Genomic DNA, 20928 nt, shown 5'->3' with positions numbered 1-20928 from the left:
AGACCTAAATAGACATTTCTCCAAAGAAGATGTACAGATTGCCAACTAACACATGAAAGGATGCTCAACATCATTAATCATTAGAGAAATGCAAATCAAAACTGCAGTGAGGTGTCACCTCACACCAGTCAGAATGGCCATCATAAAAAAATAAATGCTGGAGAGGGTGTGGAGAAAATGGAACCCTCTTGCACTATTGGTGGGAATGTAAATTGATACAGTCACTATGGAGAACAGTATAGAGGTTCCTAAAAAACTAAAAATAGAAAAACCATATGACCCAGGAATCCCACTACTGGGCATATACCCTGTGAAAACCATAATTCAAGAAGAGTCATGTACCTCAATGTTCATTGCAGCTCTATTTAGAATAGTCAGCACATGGAAGCAGCCTAAGTGTCCATCGACAGATGAATGGATTAAGAAGATATGGCACATATATACAATGGAATATTACTCAGCCATAAGAAGAAACGAAATTGAGTTATTTGTAGTGAGATGGATGGACCTAGAGACCGTCATACAGAGTGAAGTAAGTCAGAAAGAGAAAAATAAATACCGTATGCTAACACATATATATGGAATCTAAAAAAAAAAAAAAAGGTTCTGAAGAACCTAGGGTCAGGATAGGAATAAAGACGCAGATGTAGAGAATGGACTTGAGAACATGGGGAATGGGAATGGTAAATTGGGACAAAGTGAGAGAGTGACATGTACTTATACATACTACCAAATGTAAAATAGTTAGCTAGTGGGAAGCAGCCGCATAGCACAGGGAGATCAGCTCAGTGCTTTTTGACGACCTAGAGGGATGTGATAGGGAGGGTGGGAGGGAGATGCAGGAGGGAGGAGATATGGGGATATATGTATATGTATAGCTGACTCACTTTGTTATAAAGCAGAAACTAACACACCATTGTAAAGCAATTATACTCCAATAAAGATGTTAAAAAAAAAAAGAAAATTAGTGACATTCTATCAGTTTGGGAGTTATTGCGAAACAAATCTCTCAGCATGGCAGAAAGGAGATACAGATTATTGAGTTTAAGGATAAATACTATAGCCCTGAATTTGATTTGGACATTTAACTATGAATCAATTATGTATTTTATCTCAAAATAAAAAAATCACATATTTCCTAAATCTGTGCATGGAAAAGGCAAGAGATAATAATCAGTCAATGGCAATGAGCTCTTCCAGCACACAGAAAACTATTTATCATGAAAAGAAACCAGGTATCTTTGGAGAAAAGGCTTATTACAGGTCTGGGTCTGGAATTATAAAAGGTTAAGCCTAGAACATCATATAACCTCACAAAGCAAGGAAGCTGTCAAGACTACTAGGGACATAGCAAAAGGATTCAGGAGCCAATCTGGTATGTCTAGATGGTATCAAGATGATATATCTACAACATTTATGAGTAATCAGTGGTTTGAACATTAACTCAATATTGGATAATTATTAGTTACTATTAGCTTTTTATGTCTAAGAGTAACGCAGTATTTTTTTCTTAAATCCTTACCATTTACAAATATATACTGAAACATTTACAGAGGAAATAATATGATATCTGATTTTCTTCAAAAAATACAAGGGGAAATCTAAACAGAGGTACAGATGAAACTATATTAGCCCTGAGTTGATAATTGTTTAAGGTGGGTGATGAGTACATGAAGGTTCAATATACACTTCTTTCTACTTTCGTCTTTATTTGAATGTCCCATAATAAAAAAAAAATTGTCACCTGCTTTGCCTTATCAAATCCATTAATTCTTGTATATCACTTGCTCTCCCCCTGACATGGCCATAAGAATGGAGTGGATATGAAAAGGGGGAAATGTATACAAAAAACTAGTCAAATAATTCTTTGCTCCAAAAATCACCCCAATTTTGACAAATATTAACACTAAGAATTCCTACTGTACATTATTAATGCAATTATTAGAAAGTCTAAACATCTAATTCCACAGTATCCACAATCTGAATGAAGCAGTACTATACTGATGATACTACCCTCAGCCATATCTTTGCTTTAATGCAAAACAGGACTAAATACAGCTATTTACCTTTACTGGGCCCTGCTATTGAATGTTTAAAATGGGACATCTCTGTTTCTGGTGTTTTTCGCATAAGTATTTGATTTCCAAATCTCTTGGGTCCTAAGTAAAAGACTGTAAATTTCTGGTGTATATCAAGTCCAACTGAAAAAAGAAAAAAAAAAAAGCATACAAATGCTTATTTAAGTCATATAAATCCACACATGAGACCATTTATTTGTTTTTATACCTGCTATATTTTATACCTTTTTGAACTGGAAAGTCTAACAAGTCCAGGAAATAGAGATGTTTTAAAGATACTTTAAAAAGTATAACAAATGAAAATTTATACATCTGTCATAAAAATAAAAATCAATGTTCCTACAGTAATTGAAATTTATCTTAAAAAATAAAATGTCTATAAATGAACAGATAAAATTTTAATTTTATTATCCTAGTCTCTGCCATCTTTTACATATCCAAATATATGAAGCTTCCTTTAAAATTATTCATTTTACTTAAATAAATTATTTTTACACAATATCATTTATGTTGCTTTTCTGTTTTACATAAAGGAAATAATTTTTAAATGCTATCATATTTTTTACATTCATGTCTTCATTACTTCAATGAACTTACCATATTCAGAACTAATTAGATTTATGCTAAGATCTTCAGATTTAAGAGCTCGCCTCACATCAATCTTTTTAGCCCAATTTCCAGCTTTTAGCAAAACAGAATCCCTGAAAAAGAGTAATGCATCATTTAATAGTGATCTTGAACACTAAATGAAATGAAATACTAAATTAATGTTCAAGGGCTAACTGATCCTAAGATAGGTCCTATCTGGTAGTAAACTGAAGTGAGACTGAAAACTACCTTCCCCAAGTTCTGAGAATAGGGAAATGGAGTGTCAATGGAGCTACCGTTACCATAATTTTCTTAACTATATGTTCACCCAACAGCTGATTCTAAGTTGCACTGAATCATTTCAGGCCTGCTTGAATATATAATTGCTATCAATAACCTATGACCTTGACCTTAAATCACTACCACTTTAAAATGGCTATACATAAGTTACATGGATTTGTGAGAACTTCAACAGTATTTTTTTAAATGATATGAAATACTCTGTATCTAATAACACAACACCAGCAACCAATTTTGTGATTGAACTTATTTTAGCCTCCTATAGTCAAGGCTGTCATTAGATTTAGTTGTCACAGAGAATAAAGATTTGTATAATTATATATTCTCTGTAAGTGTATCATGGCTAGTTGCAGGAGAGTAATTATCAGTGAAAAGGATATCCTTATCAGTCACTGCAGTCCCATTAGGAACCTTGCACAGGATGTTTTAGGAAGCCATATTCTAGTACACTGGCAAAAATTAGGAGATTCCCATTTCAGAATCACTGCCATCCTGAACTTACAGGTACAGTTATATGCTAGGAGCATAGGCTCTGGAGTAAGAATGCTTGGCTTCAAAACTAGTTTTTGCTGTAAACTACCTATATAACCTTGGTCTCAAATTTCTCCTCTATAAAGTATATATAATGATAGCACCTATCTCATACAAAGACTAAACAATTCAATACCTGGAACCTACTAAGTGTTCAAAAAATATTAGCTGTAGCTACAACTATTATCTTTAGAGTTTGTTTATGACATCCTGGGAGAAAATATCAATATGCAATAGTATTAGAAAAAAGGCTGAAGTAAAATTATAGAATGACATGCTAGAGAACTAGATATAAGGCAAGGTACCTCCTTTATCTATTGGATCTGGTTGCCTGGATCCTACAATGGCAGTAGTAGTTTGTTAGATTTTAATTTGGAAATAGAAGATATATTTTGAAATAAGTAGGAGGAAGATTGCACTCAAAGAGTAGTAAGGTCATGAATGATAGGAGAAAAGCAACAAAATAAGAAAGTTCAGCAACAGTGAATTAGAGCTACTCCTAAAGGTCATCTATTACTTGTTTCAAACCATGGTGACAGACTTTACACTTTGTTCATTTGAGTACTAAATATTATCTAAACCAACAGACCCAATATTAGTATCTTCTTTAATAGACAAACTATCCCGTTATAGAATCAGGAAAATGTAATTTAATTGATCCCACCATGATTTTATTACTCTTTTCCTCAGCAGAATTTTTCTTTTATAGTATATGCTTAGAAATAAAACAAATAGAAATTTCACACTTACATAATTTTGTGCTTAGAAACCAGTTGATTATCTGCATCACCTATGATTAAGGTAACGTAGTGGGAATCTGGTGCTGTTCTTTTAGTTTGTAGCTGTTCAAAATTTCTTAATATAACTGTCACTAATATTTCTGCCATGGTATCACTATATCTTGCAATCTTTAAAAAAGGATAGGCATAAAAAGTGTTAAAAATAACCTTACTACTCATACTCACCTCCAAGTCAGCTATGGGTAGCTTTATTCCTGAAAATCAAAATATATGAAAATAGAAAATATTTACCTGTTCCACTTCAAGTTCATATTTTGGTAGATACATCACTGTTTCTTTTATCTGAGTTCCAAAAGGGGGATGTCTATTTAAAATCTAAAACATATTTATGTCATTATGTTCTTATTACAACACTAAAAACTCTTTTAGTAAAATATTTTTTAGAGTCAATAGTTTTAACATGCTTATTAGCTAAAATCTTAAGTTAAAAATATATATGACTGGGCTTCCCTGGTGGCGCAGTGGTTGAGAGTCCGCCTGCCGAAGCAGGGGACACGGGTTCGTGCCCCGGTCAGGGAAGATCCCACGTGCCACGGAGCGGCTGGGCCCGTGAGCCATGGCCGCTGAGCCTGCGCGTCCAGAGCCTGTGCTCCACAACGGGAGAGGCCACAACAGCTAGAGGCCCACATATCGGAAAAAAAAAAAAAAAACACACATATATATATGTATGACTATGAGAGGGAAATCATTTTTTGGCAGAAATAAAGATACAAAAGTCAGGCTTTAGAATTTATACAGAATTCAGGTAACATTAGGAATAAGTAAATATTAAATACCAGTTCAAGTTTCCTTGCATCTGTTTCTTCTATCTTTTTAAAGGTAGTCAAACCTGCATTTACCATAGCATTTGATAATGTTACACCTGTGGAAAATTAATCAAATAGTTTTTAAACAATCCACTTAAAACTAAATCTACACTTAAATATTTAACAACTACATTAGTAAAAAAGAAAAATTTAAAGAGCCAGACTAATGACTTATTTTTAAAGTTGTTAAAAAATGTTCTCAATTGGATTAATTGGGCTGCGATGTTATTTGATTGTTCATATTTATTTTTTCAAACTCAAATAAAACACTCATGTGCTTTATAAAAGAAAGAGGAATTCTTTGGTCCACATGATGTCTCAACCCTTAGTTTTACCTTATGTCATAGAGCAAGTAGCAAGAAACATCTATGGTTATACTCATGTTTTTAAAAAAGGCAACATTATTCAGGGATGGGAATATTGTTTCATGAAGCTATGGCTCTCTGAGCATTTCTGTCTTGAAATGAGTTCATGGTAGGTTTATGTTGAACTTTTAAAGAAACAGGAACTCAAGAAATTGAGTTCTCTGTTTCTGTACTAATTCAGATAATTTTACTCTTCTGCCTAAAATTTCCAATGCCTTTCCATTGCATTTAGAATAAAATGGCAATTTCCTTACTATGGCCAAACTCCCTTACCTATCTGACTTGAACACAGCCTACCTCTCCCATTTAATTTCCTACCATTCCTCTCTTGCTATTCTCCAGCCACACCGGCTTTAATTTTGCTCCTTAAATACATCAAGTGCTCTTCCATCTTTGGACATTCTCTGTTTCTTCATGCTTTGAGAAACTGTAATTTTTAATTCTTACACTCATATGAATGATTTTAACCAAATTCCAAAATAGAAGATATTGTCAGACGCATAAAATCCTAAACTAGTACCACCTTGTTTAAGGCACACATATTACTGATGAGGGTATGATACTCCTTTCCTTACTCATATCTTTAACTATTCCTGGGAATTTCTCTTACTCAATCTTTAGACACAACTCCTAGTATTCTTAATTCCTTAATGTTCATTTCCATTTTCCCTTATCACCTTTCCTGATTTTTAATTTTTAGTTTATAAACATTGTTGAAAATCAATTTGCATTCATTATTTTTTCCTGGTGCTCAATAAGAACTTAGATTTACTTTTTTGTTTGGATTCTCTCACTTTTCTATTACATGAATTTTGCTGGTCAATATTTGTTTCTTTTTGTTCAGCTGTACTAAGTGTGAAAAACATGTTCGTGTTCAACAATTTGGAAGGGATAGAATGCAACTGATGCCCAGACTGACAATATTCTAGAAAGTCAGAAAGACTGGCTTCTTCCAGTATAGTGAAATTTTATTAATCAATTTTTATGGATAATTCATACTTTTCTTAATCATTCTGCTATTGATGGACATTTAAGATTATGTGATTATAAACAATGTTTATATTTGTATCCATGTGGAAATATTTCTATAAATTTAATTGCTAAAGTGAAATTGCTGTTTTAAAGAGATTGTGCATTTTAATTGGTAGATATCATGAGACTTAGGCTCCAACCAACACTGCATGAGAATGTTCATAACCTTATACTATCTCCACTACAGGACTTTTAATTTTTGCTCATTTGGTGAGTGAATATAGTTTCCTTTGGATTTATTTATTTATTTTTACAATTTTACTGACTGAAGTATAGTTCACATACAATATACTTGACATGTGATTTTGTGTGTTTATGTATGTGTGTGTATGAGAAACTATCACCACAACCAAGCTAATAAACATTACCATTGCCTCTAAGTTTCCTTGTGCCACTTTGTAATTCTTCGCTACCTCTTCTGTCCCCTCCCCACACAGTCCCCAAGCAACCACTGATCTGCTTTCTATCACTATTGTATTTTCTAGTCTTTTATTTAAATGGAATTAAATAGTTTTCTTTTTAGTCTGGCTTCTTCTACTCTGTATAATTATTGTAAGATTCATCCATGTTGTTGTTTGTATCAACACTTCATGCCTTTTTATTACTGAGTATATATATCCATACTATGGGATATACCACAATTTATTTTCCATTTGTGTGTTCATGGATATTTAGGCTGTTTTCAAATGTCTTCGTTATTAGAATTGTGTGTCTACATGCTTTTATTTCTTTTGGGTACTTAAGCATGAAAGGGCCGGTTGCATGGTAGGTTTATGTTGAACTTTTAAAGAAACAATCAAATGGTTTTCCAAAGTGGTTGTAACATTTTACATTCCCACAGTGAGAGTTCCAGTTGAACCATATCCTCTCCAGCACTCTGTCAAGTTTTAATTATTTTAGTGGCGACTTCCCTGGTGGCGCAGTGGTTAAGAATCCACCTGCCAACGCTAGGGGACACGATTTCGATCCCTGGTCCGGGAAGATCCCACATGCCACAGAACAACTAAGCCCATGTGCCACAACTACTGAGCCTGCTCTCTAGAGCCCATGAGCCACAACTACTGAAGCCTGCACGCCACAAATACTGAGGACTGCGTGCCCTAGAGCCCACATGCTGCAACTGAGCCCATGTGCCGCAACTACTGAAGCCCACGCGCTGCAACTACTGAAGCCCATGTTCCTAGAGCCTGTGCTCCGTAACAAGAGAAGCCACCACAATGAGAACCCCATGCACCACAACAAAGAGTAGCCCCTGCTCGCCATGACTAGAGAAAGCCTGCACACAGCCAAAAATAAATTTAAAAAAAAAAGAAAAATTAATTATTTTAGTGGATGTGTACTGGTATTGCGTTGTCATTTTAATTTGCATTTCTCTAATGACTAATGATGTTGAACAACTTCTCAGGTGCTTATTTGCCATATACATATCTTCTTTGGTGATGTGTCTGTTTGAATCTTTTGCTTATTGTTTTACTCCGTGGTTTGTCTTATTATTGAGTTATAAGAATTTTTTATACATTCTAGGTACAAGTCCTCCATCAGTTATATGTTTTGCAAATATTTTCTTCCAGTTTGGTGGCTTGTTTTCTCCTCCTCCTCCTTCTTTAATAGTATTCTATGAAAAGCAAAAGTTTTAAGTTTTGATTAAATCCACTTTTTTTCTTTTATATAGTTCGTGCTTTTGTGTTGTATCTAAGAAATTCTTTGCCAAATCCAAGATCACCTGCTGACTTTGAAGGTAGAGGAAGAGGGCTATGATCAAGGAATCAAGTATTCTCTAGAAGTTGAAGGCAGGAAAATGGATTCATCCCTAGTGTTTCTAGAAAGGAAAACAGCCTTGCCGAACCTTGATTTTATCTCAGTGAGAACCACATCAGATTTCTAATCTACAGAACTTAAAGATAATAAATTTGTGTTGTTTTAAGCCACAAAGTTTGTGGTAATTTGTTACAATGGCAATAGAAAACTAATATAGCATAGTTTTTCTAATTTTAGTTTCTGATTTTCCTTACTAGTATGTAGAAATAAAGTTAATTTTTATATATTGACCTTACATCCTTCAACCATGCTAAACCTTTCCTACCTTCCATGGAATTTTCTACATAGATGATCATGTGATCATGTATGAATAAAAACATTTTTACTTCTTTCCTTTCCAATCTGTATGCTTTTAGTTTCGTTTTCTTGCTTTACTGTACTGGTTAGAACCCCTAGTACAATGTGTACTGGAAGTAGTTACAGTGAGCATCCTTTTTGTTCCTGATCTTAGAAGGAAAGCATTCAGTCTCTCACTATTAAATACGATGTTAGCTGTAGGTTTTTCATAGAGGTCCTTTATCAATTTGAGAAATTTCCTTCTATTTTAAATTTGTTGAGAGTTTTAATTAGAAATGGATTTTGGATCTTGTCAACTTTTTTGGGCATTATTGAGATGATCATATGGTCTATTTTAGTTTGTTAATATGAGGAATTACACTGATTGACATCAAGTGGTAAACCAATCTTGTATTGCTAGAATAAACCACATTTGGCCATGATATGTTAGCCCCTTTATCTATCATTGTGTTCAATTTGTTAAAAGTTTATAAAGAATTACTGCATTTATATTACTGAGGGATATCTTTTTTATATTACTGAGGTCTGTCTTTCTTGAATGTCTTTGTCAGGTTGTGATAACAAGGCAATGTTGGCCTCATAGAATGAGTTGGGAAGTATTACCTCCCCTTTTAAATTTTCTGAAAATGTCTGTGTAGAACTGATATTGCTTCTTATTTAAATGTTCAGTAGAATTCACCAGTGTAAACTGCTGTGCCTGGGATTTTCTTTGTAAGGTTTTAAACTACAAATTTAATTTCTTTCATAAATATAAGCCTACTCATGTTGTCTATTTCTTCTTGAGTGGACTCTTGACAGTTTGTGTTTTTTAAGGAATTTTCCCATTTCATCAAAGTTGTGGCATTTATTGACATTAGATGTTTATAGCATTCCCTTTCTATCATTTTGCCATCTATAAGATCCATAGTTATATCTCACATTTTTGTTTTTGGAAATTTGTGTCTTTTCTCTTCATTGCTTGATCAGTCTGACTAGAGTGTTATCAATTTCATTGATATTTCAAAATAATCACCTTTTTGTTTTGTTGATTTTTTTGTTTTCAATTTATTTATGCTCTTTTAAAATTATTTCTTTCCTTCTGCCCACTTTGGGTTTAATTTGTTCTTTTTCTCATCTTATCACATGGAAACTGAAATCACTCTAGAGAACTTTCTACTTTTCTAATATAAGTGTTTTAGTGCTATACTATTAATAATCATTTTATATAATTTCAAATTTTTCTGTAAGTTGAAATCTCCTAAATATTGTATGTAACCTTCTTCCCAATTCAGAACTCTTATCTCTGTGGGATGGGCGTGGCATTTGGTTTGCCAGGACTTATGTATTGATAGGAAGGTGAGCCTTTAATCAGGAATCTTTCTTCTACTTTGACCTTGCTTTCACCAGTTAATCTCCACCTTCACCCCAGTTCCCAGGACTGGTCAGCTCTCTGACTGATTTCCCCCACCGATTTCAAACTTCAAGGAAATACAAAGTAGTACTTCCTCACAAAATAGCTGGAGATCTTTGTTCTAAGGAATAATTAGACAATCCTCAGTGACCCATTACCTAATTTTTTAATGTCCCCAAGATGCATACAAAATTATAAAGCTAATAAGACTGTCAGCCATGAAATAACTCTCTTTTTGGAGTTCTAGCTATCTAAGAAGGAACAGGGTCACAAAGCCAAAGACACCAAAGTGAAAAATTCCGAAGTGCTTTAGGCATATCCCAGTCTTTGTAAATGGCACCGTGTAGAGTTTTTCAGTTCACATCCTGAGCTAGATCCCAACAGACAGGAAAGAAACCTGTCTATAGAATCTCTATGAAAATCATTACTAATATTGAAATGTTATTGAAAAAAGAGAAAAAGTTAAGATATAAATAAGTGACAATTTTTCTGTAATGAATTAGGAATGACCAGGACTGCTAGCTCTGTACCTTGTCATTGAGATCAAAACAAAACAGTCATAAAAGTAGAAGAGAGAACAACACACAGTTACCTAATTACTAAAACAAAATTTCACTCTTGGTTTGAGAACAAATTTAAAAATAAGAACATTAATTTTTATTAGGTTTCCAAATTGATTTCAAATAGAATCCTTTAAGCATAAGCAAATGAAAATCAGATTTTCAAGAGAAGGAAAGTATAGTAACTTATTTAGGCCCATAAACACATTTTTCCTTAAAGGTCTATAACCATCTTAGAACAATTTTTCTAACAGTGAAATACAAAATAAATTGCAGACATTGACACATTGCCTACCTGTATTCAGTACCTACCGATTTTTTCCAGCTGTTTGGATACATGCAGAGAGTTTTCCCAAAGTTTACATCTAAAACACTTTGCTAAAATCAAACTGTTCAACAGTACAGCAAACTTTTCTTGAATAGCCATAAAATCTGACAACCCTAAAAAAAAGTTTCCAATATTAAATCTAGTATACTATTTTACTGGAAAAATATTGAAAATCCATTAATCCTATAACATACATCTTGTAATTCGTGAGCCATTTCTGAAAATCTTCGAAGTATCTTGCGTCAAAGCAAAGTCTTGTATGGGAATGCATCCTAGCTGAGCCTGAATAAGACTGAGGAAAGAAGAAATTTTATTATTTCTTTTTAAAAATTACTATCTCACAGTGTTTGACATCAGTGACTGAAGTATCTCTTCTTAAAATTCCTCTCTGCCTTGATTTCTGTGACACTACATGACTCTGCATCTTGTATCATCATTATTGCAAGTAATTGCTGACTTCCTCTTCCCAGCCTCTAAAAGGTCAGTTCTCATTTTTCTACTCTTCTTTATTCACTCAACCTCTCTTTCTCTCAAATATCTCATTTCTTCTCAAGATTTTTGTTATAATCTCTAGATTGATAAATTTCAAATGATCACAGGGCACTTGCACTTTGACTGTTTTTTTCATCTCAACACATCTAAAATTTGTTATCATATTCTTCTCCAGTGCAGCTGACTTTGGGCTTTACTATATATAGGTATTATAGAAAACAACATAATTTATATAATCACCATATATTTATTAAGTACCTATTGAGTAAAAAGCATACTGTTAGGTGATAAAATTCTGTTCAACATTTGAAGGTTGGTAGCTTATTAGTTGATTATTAGCAACAAGCAGTTGCTTGGCTACAAAATTTGAGGGGCGGAAAGAGGGGAGAAAAGAAGTTACCGTCTATTGTGCCTACTATCTCCCAGGTCTTTGCTACCTCTTTCGTCTGTTTACTTATCTAACCGGACCTTGATATGCAAATCCCCCTATGATTCTAACTAAAATTATTAGACTTGTATTACTCTCTGGGGGGATCTCTTGTAAGACCAAAAACAGGTACACAAAGAGAAAGGGTAGAATAGTTATATTTTATGGTTTAGTTTTAGCAAACAATATATGAAAATAGAAAGAAGCAACTAACTTCACAGAATGGGTGCATACAGCTGAAACTACAGAATGATTACTTCTTTTGGCTATAATATATGCTTCTGAAAATTATTTTATATCATCTACTTAGAAATGATTGTATACCCCATGTTCATAGCAACATTATTTACAATTGCCGAAGTATGGAAGCAACCTAAGTGTCCATCAACAGATGAATGGATAAAGAAGATGTGAGATATATATATATATATACACACAGATATACACATATATATACACAGTGGAATACCACCCAGCCATAAAAAAGAATGAAATTTTGCCATTTGCAGCAACATGGATGGACCTGGAGGGCATTATACTAAGTGAAATAAGTCAGAGAAAGACAAGTACTATATGATATCACTTATATGTGTAATCTAAAAAATACAACAGGGGCTTCCCTGGTGGCGCAGTGGTTGAGAGTCCGCCTGCCGATGCAGGGGACACGGGTTCGTGTGCCGGTCTGGGAAGATCCCACATGCCGCGGAGCGGCTGAGCCCATGAGCCATAGCCGCTGAGCCTGCGTGTCCGAGGCCTGTGCTCCGCAACGGGAGAGGCCACAACAGTGAGAGGCCCGCGTCCCACAAAAAAAATTAAAAAATAAAAAAATAAAAAATAAAATAAAAAATACAACAAACTAATGAATAAAGCAAAAAAAGAAGCAGACTCACAGATATAGATAACAAATTAATGGTTACCCATGGGAAGAGGGAAGGGGGAGGGGCAATACAAGGGTGGGGAAATATAGGATTATTATGGGATTATATGAAATCATGTGTGTGAAACTTCTGAAAATTCTAAAGCACTAAAAAATTTAAAGAATATTTCATTCAATTAAAAAAACATATCTCACAACCTATTAGCATTAAGATTAGCATTAAAGAAAGTTGGAAACTAAAAAAAAAAGGAAAGAAAGAAATGGTTATAAAGTTACATGGTTTGTTAACAAAGAAGTAACTGATGGGAAAATGTGGATGGGGTGCTTTCAAGTGCTGGATAAATAAAACTTCTTGTGAAACTATTCTGGAATGCACAAATGAAGAATATATACAAAATTATAGAGTAAAAATAAGACTTTTGAGGTAATATTTATGTTTAACATCAATATACCTTAAAAAATAGTACACTTTTCAACATCATACTTCTCTGTCAGAAACTTTACCATAAAAAGCAGTATATAAGAGAAGAACAAACCTGACTCCATATTGGATCTATTCCTTTAGCTCTAACCTTTGTGCTCTGTTGCCCATACTTAGTCATGCTGGCTCTGAACCTTTGTAAAAATGTTGCCTATGGCTTCAAATATACATAATAGCCCTTTCTCAATGCTCTGCCTCCTAGGTTTGACCTTTAAAAGTATAACATGTTTACATTCATGTAGAGATAAAAAGTTGCAGAACAGAAAATAATGATTGTTGATTGTCATGTTGGAGGTTTACAGGAACATTGGGACCAAACCTACGTGGACAGCTGCAAGAACAAAGGATTCTGGCACCAAGAAGTCTGCAACAACAACCAGCTACACCCTCTCCCCTTTTAGTATAAAAGAAGCCTGAATTCTAACTCGGGTAAGATGGTTCTTTGGGACATGAGTCCACCATCTTCTTGGTCTGCTAGCTTTCCAAATAAGTGGCTTTTCCTTGCCCCAACACCTCTCATTTTACTGTCCTGTCATGCGGCGAGCAGTGCAAGCTTGAACTTGGTAACAATAAGCAGGAATGGAAGGGAGAACAGGGATTTATTCTAGTAGGTACAGAACCTTGGCAGGGCTGTCTGTCTCTCTCCACCAGATAAGGCCAGCCTGAGCTTATCCTCAGTAGAAGTAAACGTCTCACAGCCTCAGGTAAGATGGCACCTCTGCCATCTCAACTAATGGGGTCAGACTTGCATGATAGTTATGTAATGACTAAATCAGGGTTATTGTAAGGATTAAATGAAATAAAGTAATGATGCAATTTGAATTAGGTTCAACCATGACCAGACTATAGAGGCTTAAATATAAATGGTTTATTCTCTTATGTAAAAGAACTCCAGAGTTAGGCAGTCTAGGGCTTGGTATGGTAGTCCAACAAGTCACCAGAGACCTAGGATCCTACTATATTTCTATTCTGCCATGTATGGCTTCCATTCTCAGGCCATCTCATGGTCTAAGATGACTGTTGGATCTCCAGCCATTACACATTCACTCCATACAACATGTTGGAGGAAGTGGTGGAAGACAACAATTGATGCCCTTTTTACCACCTGACTCCATTTCCTTTAAGCAGCCTTCTAGGAAGACTTACATCTTCTGCCTACATCTTGTTAATTGGACAAACTTAGACACAGGGCCCTATTTAGCTACAAAGTTGACTGGGAAATGTAATCTTTTCCCTGTGAAGGTAAGATAAATATTGGACAGTAAGCTAGCAGTTTCTGCCATAGGTATGTACAAGTATACCACATTTTATTGCACTTCACTTCATTGCACTTTGCCGATATTGTGGGGCTTTTGCAAATTGAAGGTTTATGGCAACCCTGCAGCAAGCAAGTCTATCAGCACCATTTTTCCAGCAGCATTTGCTCATTTCATGTCTCTGTGTCATATTTTGTTAAGTGCTGAAATATTTCAAGCCTTTTCATTATTATTATATTTGTCATGGTGATCTGTGATCAGTGATCTTTGATGTTACTGTTGTAATTGTTTTGAATTTTTAAATTAAGGTATGTACACTGTGTTTTTGACAGTGCCACTACACACTTAACAGACTATAGTCTAGTGTAAAGATAACTTTTATATGCACTGGACTGGGAAACCAAAAATACTGTGTGACTTGCTTTATTGAGATAGTCATGTTATTGTGGTGGTCTGGAACTGAACGCACAATATTTCCAAGGTATGCCTGTAAAGCATCTAATGCAGTGCTTGGAACACAGCAAATATTCAAGAAATGGTTATTACTATTATTATTATCAATGGTTGAGCCATTTATGACCTGCTTTCAGCTTCCACAGTTAGCCAACTAATAAAAATGATACCAGAACTTCCCAAAAGACTTCTGTATACTGGCCAACTTAGTAAAGGAAGGTATAGAAAGAGTAGAAATCCTTCATATGAAGATAAGTTAAAGGTGTACTATAAAGCTGTACAACTCTCTTGAGAGGAGAAAAAGTTATTCTGAAGTCATCTTTTTCTGCCTAAACATAGAATAAGAATGCCCAAAGAATCAAATGAGAGAAAAAAATCAAGATGGCACATGGAGCCTTCTATACATATAACTCCTCTTTAAATTCCATAAAATGATGGACAACTATATAGGTGTGTTTTTGTGTGTTAGTCTCTATCCACAAAACTACAGGAAAGCAAGAAAGCATGCCATTGGTGGGCCAGAAAGTTGAATGTTAGAAATCATATCTATGAAAAAGATCAAATCTATGAGAAAAACAAAACCGGAGATTATCCATAGTACATGCAGAAGAATTAATAGATCAAGAAGGAGAGAGGGTCCTAGGGTATTTGTTGGAGCAATTCACTGGAATGCTGTATTCTGAGCAGGTAGTTTAGTCTACCCCTGTCACTCTCTCTCATTTGTGGAAAACATTAGGCAGTTGTGGTATGTATTGAAAGGCTAAAGTAGGGAGTGTAGACACTGAGGCCAGAGAGGCAGGACAGTTCTCCAGGTAGGAATGAAAACCCCAGTAGAAGTAGAAAGACTTTACTCTTAAATTGCAAGGTATTTCCACACTTTTATGGGAGTCAATCTAATTACTTCTCCACAATCATTAGAGATAGTAAGTAACAGAATAGGTAGGCAAAAATATATTTACAAATGCAAAAGCAAACAATGAAGAACTACCTAACATTTGAGAAAAAAATTTAAAAAGACACACAATATTAATAAATGAAATAACAATTGAGGAAACAGAGTTAAGTGCACAGAAAAAGAGTTTCAAAATAAGCATAATTGATTTATATAATTAAAATTTTTTTCAGAGAGATTAGAAATACCATGTATAACATTTCTCCAAAAAAGACATACAGATGGCCAAGAAGCACATGAAAAGCTGCTCAACATCACTAATTATTAGAGAAATGCAAATCAAAACTACAATGAGGTATTACCTCACACCAGTTAGAATGGGCTTCATCAGAAAATCTACAAACAACAAATGGTGGAGAGGGTGTGGAGAAAAGGGAACCCTCTTGCAGTGTTGGTGGGAATGTAAATTGATACAGCCACTATGGAGAACAGTATGGAGGTTTCTTAAAAAACTAAAAATAGAATTACCATATGACCCAGCAATCACACTACTGGGCATATACCCAGAGAAAACCATAATTCAAAAAGACACATGCACCCCAATGTTCATTGCAGCACTATTTACAATAGCCAGGTCATGGAAGCAATCTAAATGCCCATCAACAGATGAATGGATAAAGAAGATGTGGTCCATGTATACAATGGACTATTAGCCATAAAAAGGAATGAAACTGGGTCATTTGTAGAGGTGTGGATGGATCTAGAGACTGTCATACAGAGTGAAGTAAGTTAGAAAGAGAAAAACAAATATCGTATATTAACGCATGTATGTGGAACCTAGAAAAATGGTACAGATGAACCGGTTTGCAGGGCAGAAATTGAGACACAGATGTAGAGAACAAACGTATGGACACCTAGGGGGGAAAACAGTGGGGGGTGGGGGTGAGGGTGTGATGAATTGGGAGATTGGGATTGACATGTATACACTGATATGTATAAAATTGATGACTAATAAGAACCTGCTGTGTAAAAAAATTAATTAAATTAAAAAATTTTCTTTTTAATTTTAAAAAAAAATAAAGAAAGAAACTTATTTCTTAACCCTGTCCTTACCGTTAATCTTACTCATGCAATTTGTTTTGTATTGCTATCAGAATAAACTTTTAAAATCACACACACACAGAAAAAGAAATACCATGTATATTTTAGAAAGCCAAGCAGAGATACAGTAAAATACAAATTTTATCAGTTATTTCCTTTGTAATGTTGTAGGAGCTTTCAAAATATCAATGCTTTAAAATTTCACCTAAAATTCTTTGAAGAATTCTAATAAATCCCTGATATGCTTTAATGCAAAAAAACAAAAAAATTTATCACTGAAAAAACTCAATAGATAAAGCTGAAGAGCAAATTAGTGAGATGGCTAACTGAGCTAAGACATTCTCCTAAAAGCCAAGCATAAACAGATAAAAAATATGAAAGGATAAGTATAATATGTGGAGGAGATGGTCAGAAGTTCCAACATTCATCCAGCAGGAGTTCCAGAAGGAGTGAACAGAGAGAATAGAGAAGAAATAATTAAATTATAGAAGAAAATTTCCCAGAGCTGAAGAAAGATACAAGTCTACATATTAAGAGGGTCCACAGAATGCTGTGCAAAATAAAGAATAAAGACACACGCAGACTTTCTGGTGAATTTCCTAAATCAGATAAAGAAAAAAGTTATTAATAAAGAACTGAAAACATGGGGACTTCCCTGGTGGTGCAGTGGTTAAGAATCCACCTGCCAATGCAGGGGACATAGGTTTGAGCCCTGGTCCAGGAAGATCCCTCATGCCGCGGAGTAACTAAGCCTGTGCACCACAACTACTAAGCCTGCGCTCTAGAGCCCACGAGCCACAACTACTGAGCCCATGTGCTGCAACTACTGAAGCCCGCATGCCTAGAGACTGTGCTCTGCAACAAAAGAAGCCACTGCAATGAGAAGCCTGCGCACCGCAAGGAAGAGTAGCCCCACTCGCCAGAACTAGAGAAAGCTGCGTGCAGCAAAGAAGGCCCAACACAGCCATAAATTAATTAATTAATTTTTTTAAAAAGTACTGAAAACAGATTAGATCACCAACAATGGATGCAAGAAGAGCAGTATAAACATCTGAAGAATGATTTATCCAAACTTATTCAAATGATAGGGCAAAATACATTTCAGGCTTACAAAGACTCAGAAGGACTCAGAAAATTATTTGAGAATGTATCCAAAAAAAATAAATTATATATCTAAGGAAAAGGAAGATAGAGATTTTAAAAAGCAGAAAATAAGCAAAGCAATCAGTAAAAAAAGAAATTAGGTTAAGTCTACAATTTTTAATGCACAGTAAAATATTTTAAATTTAACAATCTGGAACTAAAATCCAAGATGATCTGAACATGGGAGACGGCAAGAGGAAATTGAAAATATGATAAAAGTTTTATCTCATATGGGAAGTTTTTAAATGTTCATTTTCTATAGACATTGGTTAAAAACATATAAAATTTTAAAAGAAGAGCTAGTTAGAAGAACAAAAACAAACGAAACTTGACATATCCAAAAAGAGGCAGAAAAGGCAAAAGAAATAAGTGAGGAAAAAAGAAACAAGCAATAATCGTGCAAATTAGAAAACATACAATAAGATTAAGTCCAAACACAGTATCCTCAGGGGATACATTTCAAGATTCCCCAGTGGATGTCTGAAACCAAAGATAGTATGAAACTCTACATATACTGTTTTTTCCTATACATACCCAGGATAAAGTTGAACTTATAAATTAGGCACACTAAAAGTTAACAACAATAACTAATAATATAATAGAACAATTAATAGTGTTAATAAATGTCATGTGAGTGTGGTCTCTATCTCTCTCAGAATATGCTATTGTACAAATATAATGCCTCTTCCATCTTAACTAAACACTTGACATGCACTGTGGCTGTAACTTTTGCAGCTTGAGGTGCGACAGCAAAACCAGCATGAAATTTCTTTTTCCTTCTTTACAGTTTCCTTTCTTTTTCTTTCTTCACAATTTCACAGGTAGAAGACTCATTCGTACTGTAGATCTTAGCAACCTCAGCATATTAACCTCTTATTAACCAGCATAGCAACCTCTAAATTATTAAATCTAGAACCTATTAAATCTAGAACTTTCACCTTTTCACTTAAAGGAAGGACTTGACAGTTTCTCTTTGGCATATCTGAATTGTCAGCATCACTACTCTTGCGCTTTGGAGCTGTCAACTTTAATAATACAGTAGCCAGTTATTTTATAACTGGCTACTGTATTATTTATAAACTTGCTTTATAGCAAAAGCAAGTTTATTGAGGAAGAGCCAAAAGAACTGCAATTCAGGATATGCAAACTATGGCAAAGCATAGGCAAATCAAGAGAAAAAGGAATTTGCTTTACAGGGAAAAGGGGGGAGATAGGAGGGGCTGTGAAAACCAGAGTCCATTGGAGGAAGCTGGTAGTACAAAGTATGGAGGCTTCTCATTAGTCGGGCTGGTACAGTCTCCGACTGGCTGGGCTGTCAGGGCAGAGAGAAGTTTTCTTTTTCCTGCTGGATAGTAAAGTAGAGGGATTTTCCTATCAGAGAGGTAGGTGTACACCTCTTTCTGCTTGGAGCAATTGATGATGCATGGCAGAGTGTGAGAGCTTCCCCGACAGGTCTGTCCTGATTCCAATTTTAGCTGAGGTTCCTTTAATTCCACAGGGCCATTGTTAAGTAAAATAAGGGTTAGTTGAACACAAGCACTGCAATATGGCAACTGTCATCTGATAACTGAGATGGGTACTAAGTGAAGAACAGGCAGGATACACTGGACAAAGGGATGATTCATGTCCCAGGTGGGACAGAGCACAACGAAGTGAGATTTTAAACTTATGAATTGCTACTCAGAACAGTGCACAATTTTAAACTTATGAATTGCTTATTTCTGGAATTTTTCATTTAATATTTTCGGACCACAGTTGACCACTGGTAACTGAAACCGTGGAAAACGAAACCGTGGATAAGGGGGGGGACTACTGTAATTATAATAAATGTGAATGAACTTATTCTCAATTAAAAGAATTCTGAGATCAGGTAAAAAGAAAAGTGATAAAATGTAACTATATTCAATCTATACAAATTATAAAACAATATGAAAACGTTAAGAAGAAAAAGATTAAATGATATACTAAATAAAACAAGTATGGCAATATTATTAATAGTAGACAAAATGGAATTAAAAGCAAAAAGTATTCAATAGGACAGTTAGTTGACTCATCTAACCTGCCTCTTTCCATCAGCAGAAACGACAAGACAGGACAAGAAAGGCAACATGGACAAACGGGCCAATAGGCCTGTAGTACCTAACAAATGTGTAAATACACAGGTTAAGTACAACTCCTTTTATGTACAATCCTAAGAAGACAATTTCCTTATGATTTGTTCCTTTATTGTATAATCCATCCTATACTTTTATAGTCATTTCCACAAGTCACAGCTGATCAGACAATATGTCACTCTTCTGTTTACTGTGTACTTGTTCCTTTTCTGTTTGCTTTTCCAAATATATTGGTGGTATATATATATTCCCTTGAACTATCTGACATTACATCTTTAGATCCATCATATAATCTGGCTATATTTTCAATATATTTTCCTCTTCCAATACAATAAATTACTCTCTTGATTAATAAAACTTTACATGAAAAATGAGTGATATTTCACTTTGAGTAACACAATTAGCAAACTCTTCCTAATGGCAAAATATGCAATTTAGTGCCTAAGGAACACATCATTCATTTATCCATTTACCATCCACATGGAATAATGATAAAAATTAACCATGTATTAAGCCACAAGTAAAACCACAATATCTATCATAAAGCAGAACTCTAACAGGCCACATTCTCTAATTACAATCCAATAAAATTAGAAATTAACAATAAAAGAATGACAATTTTTAAAAAGTATTACTTTAAAAATTTTAAACATAATTTTAAATAATTCTTAAGAGGAAACTAAAACTGAAATTACAAACTATTTAGAAAGAATAGCAATAGATTTAGAAAATCTATAGAACAATGTCAAAGTGGTATTCACTGGAAAATTTGTAGTCTTACATATTTTATAGAAAATTT

General features: G+C 34.5%; 1 protein-coding gene across 2 annotated transcripts in view; it reads right to left on the bottom strand.

Moving 5' to 3' along the window:
• Positions 1 to 20928, bottom strand: part of HFM1 (helicase for meiosis 1) — a 128951-nt gene that overhangs the window by 47026 nt on the left and 60997 nt on the right. For both annotated transcript variants that reach the window (XR_007478961.1, XM_033432488.2), the window contains exons 23-29: positions 11088 to 11185; positions 10878 to 11006; positions 5074 to 5159; positions 4529 to 4612; positions 4248 to 4405; positions 2676 to 2779; positions 2067 to 2201 (exon numbers count right to left, since the gene is read on the bottom strand). Coding sequence is in view for 1 of the 2 variants with exons in the window: in XM_033432488.2 (XP_033288379.2) it covers positions 2067 to 2201; positions 2676 to 2779; positions 4248 to 4405; positions 4529 to 4612; positions 5074 to 5159; positions 10878 to 11006; positions 11088 to 11185 (794 nt within the window). In the remaining variant the exon portion in view is untranslated. The remainder of the gene's footprint in view (positions 1 to 2066; positions 2202 to 2675; positions 2780 to 4247; positions 4406 to 4528; positions 4613 to 5073; positions 5160 to 10877; positions 11007 to 11087; positions 11186 to 20928) is intronic.

This window comes from Orcinus orca, chromosome 1 (genome assembly GCF_937001465.1).
Source record: "Orcinus orca chromosome 1, mOrcOrc1.1, whole genome shotgun sequence".
NCBI lineage: Eukaryota > Metazoa > Chordata > Mammalia > Artiodactyla > Delphinidae > Orcinus > Orcinus orca.
Note: the sequence above shows the minus strand (reverse complement) of the source record. Positions and strands in the feature narration are given on the sequence as shown.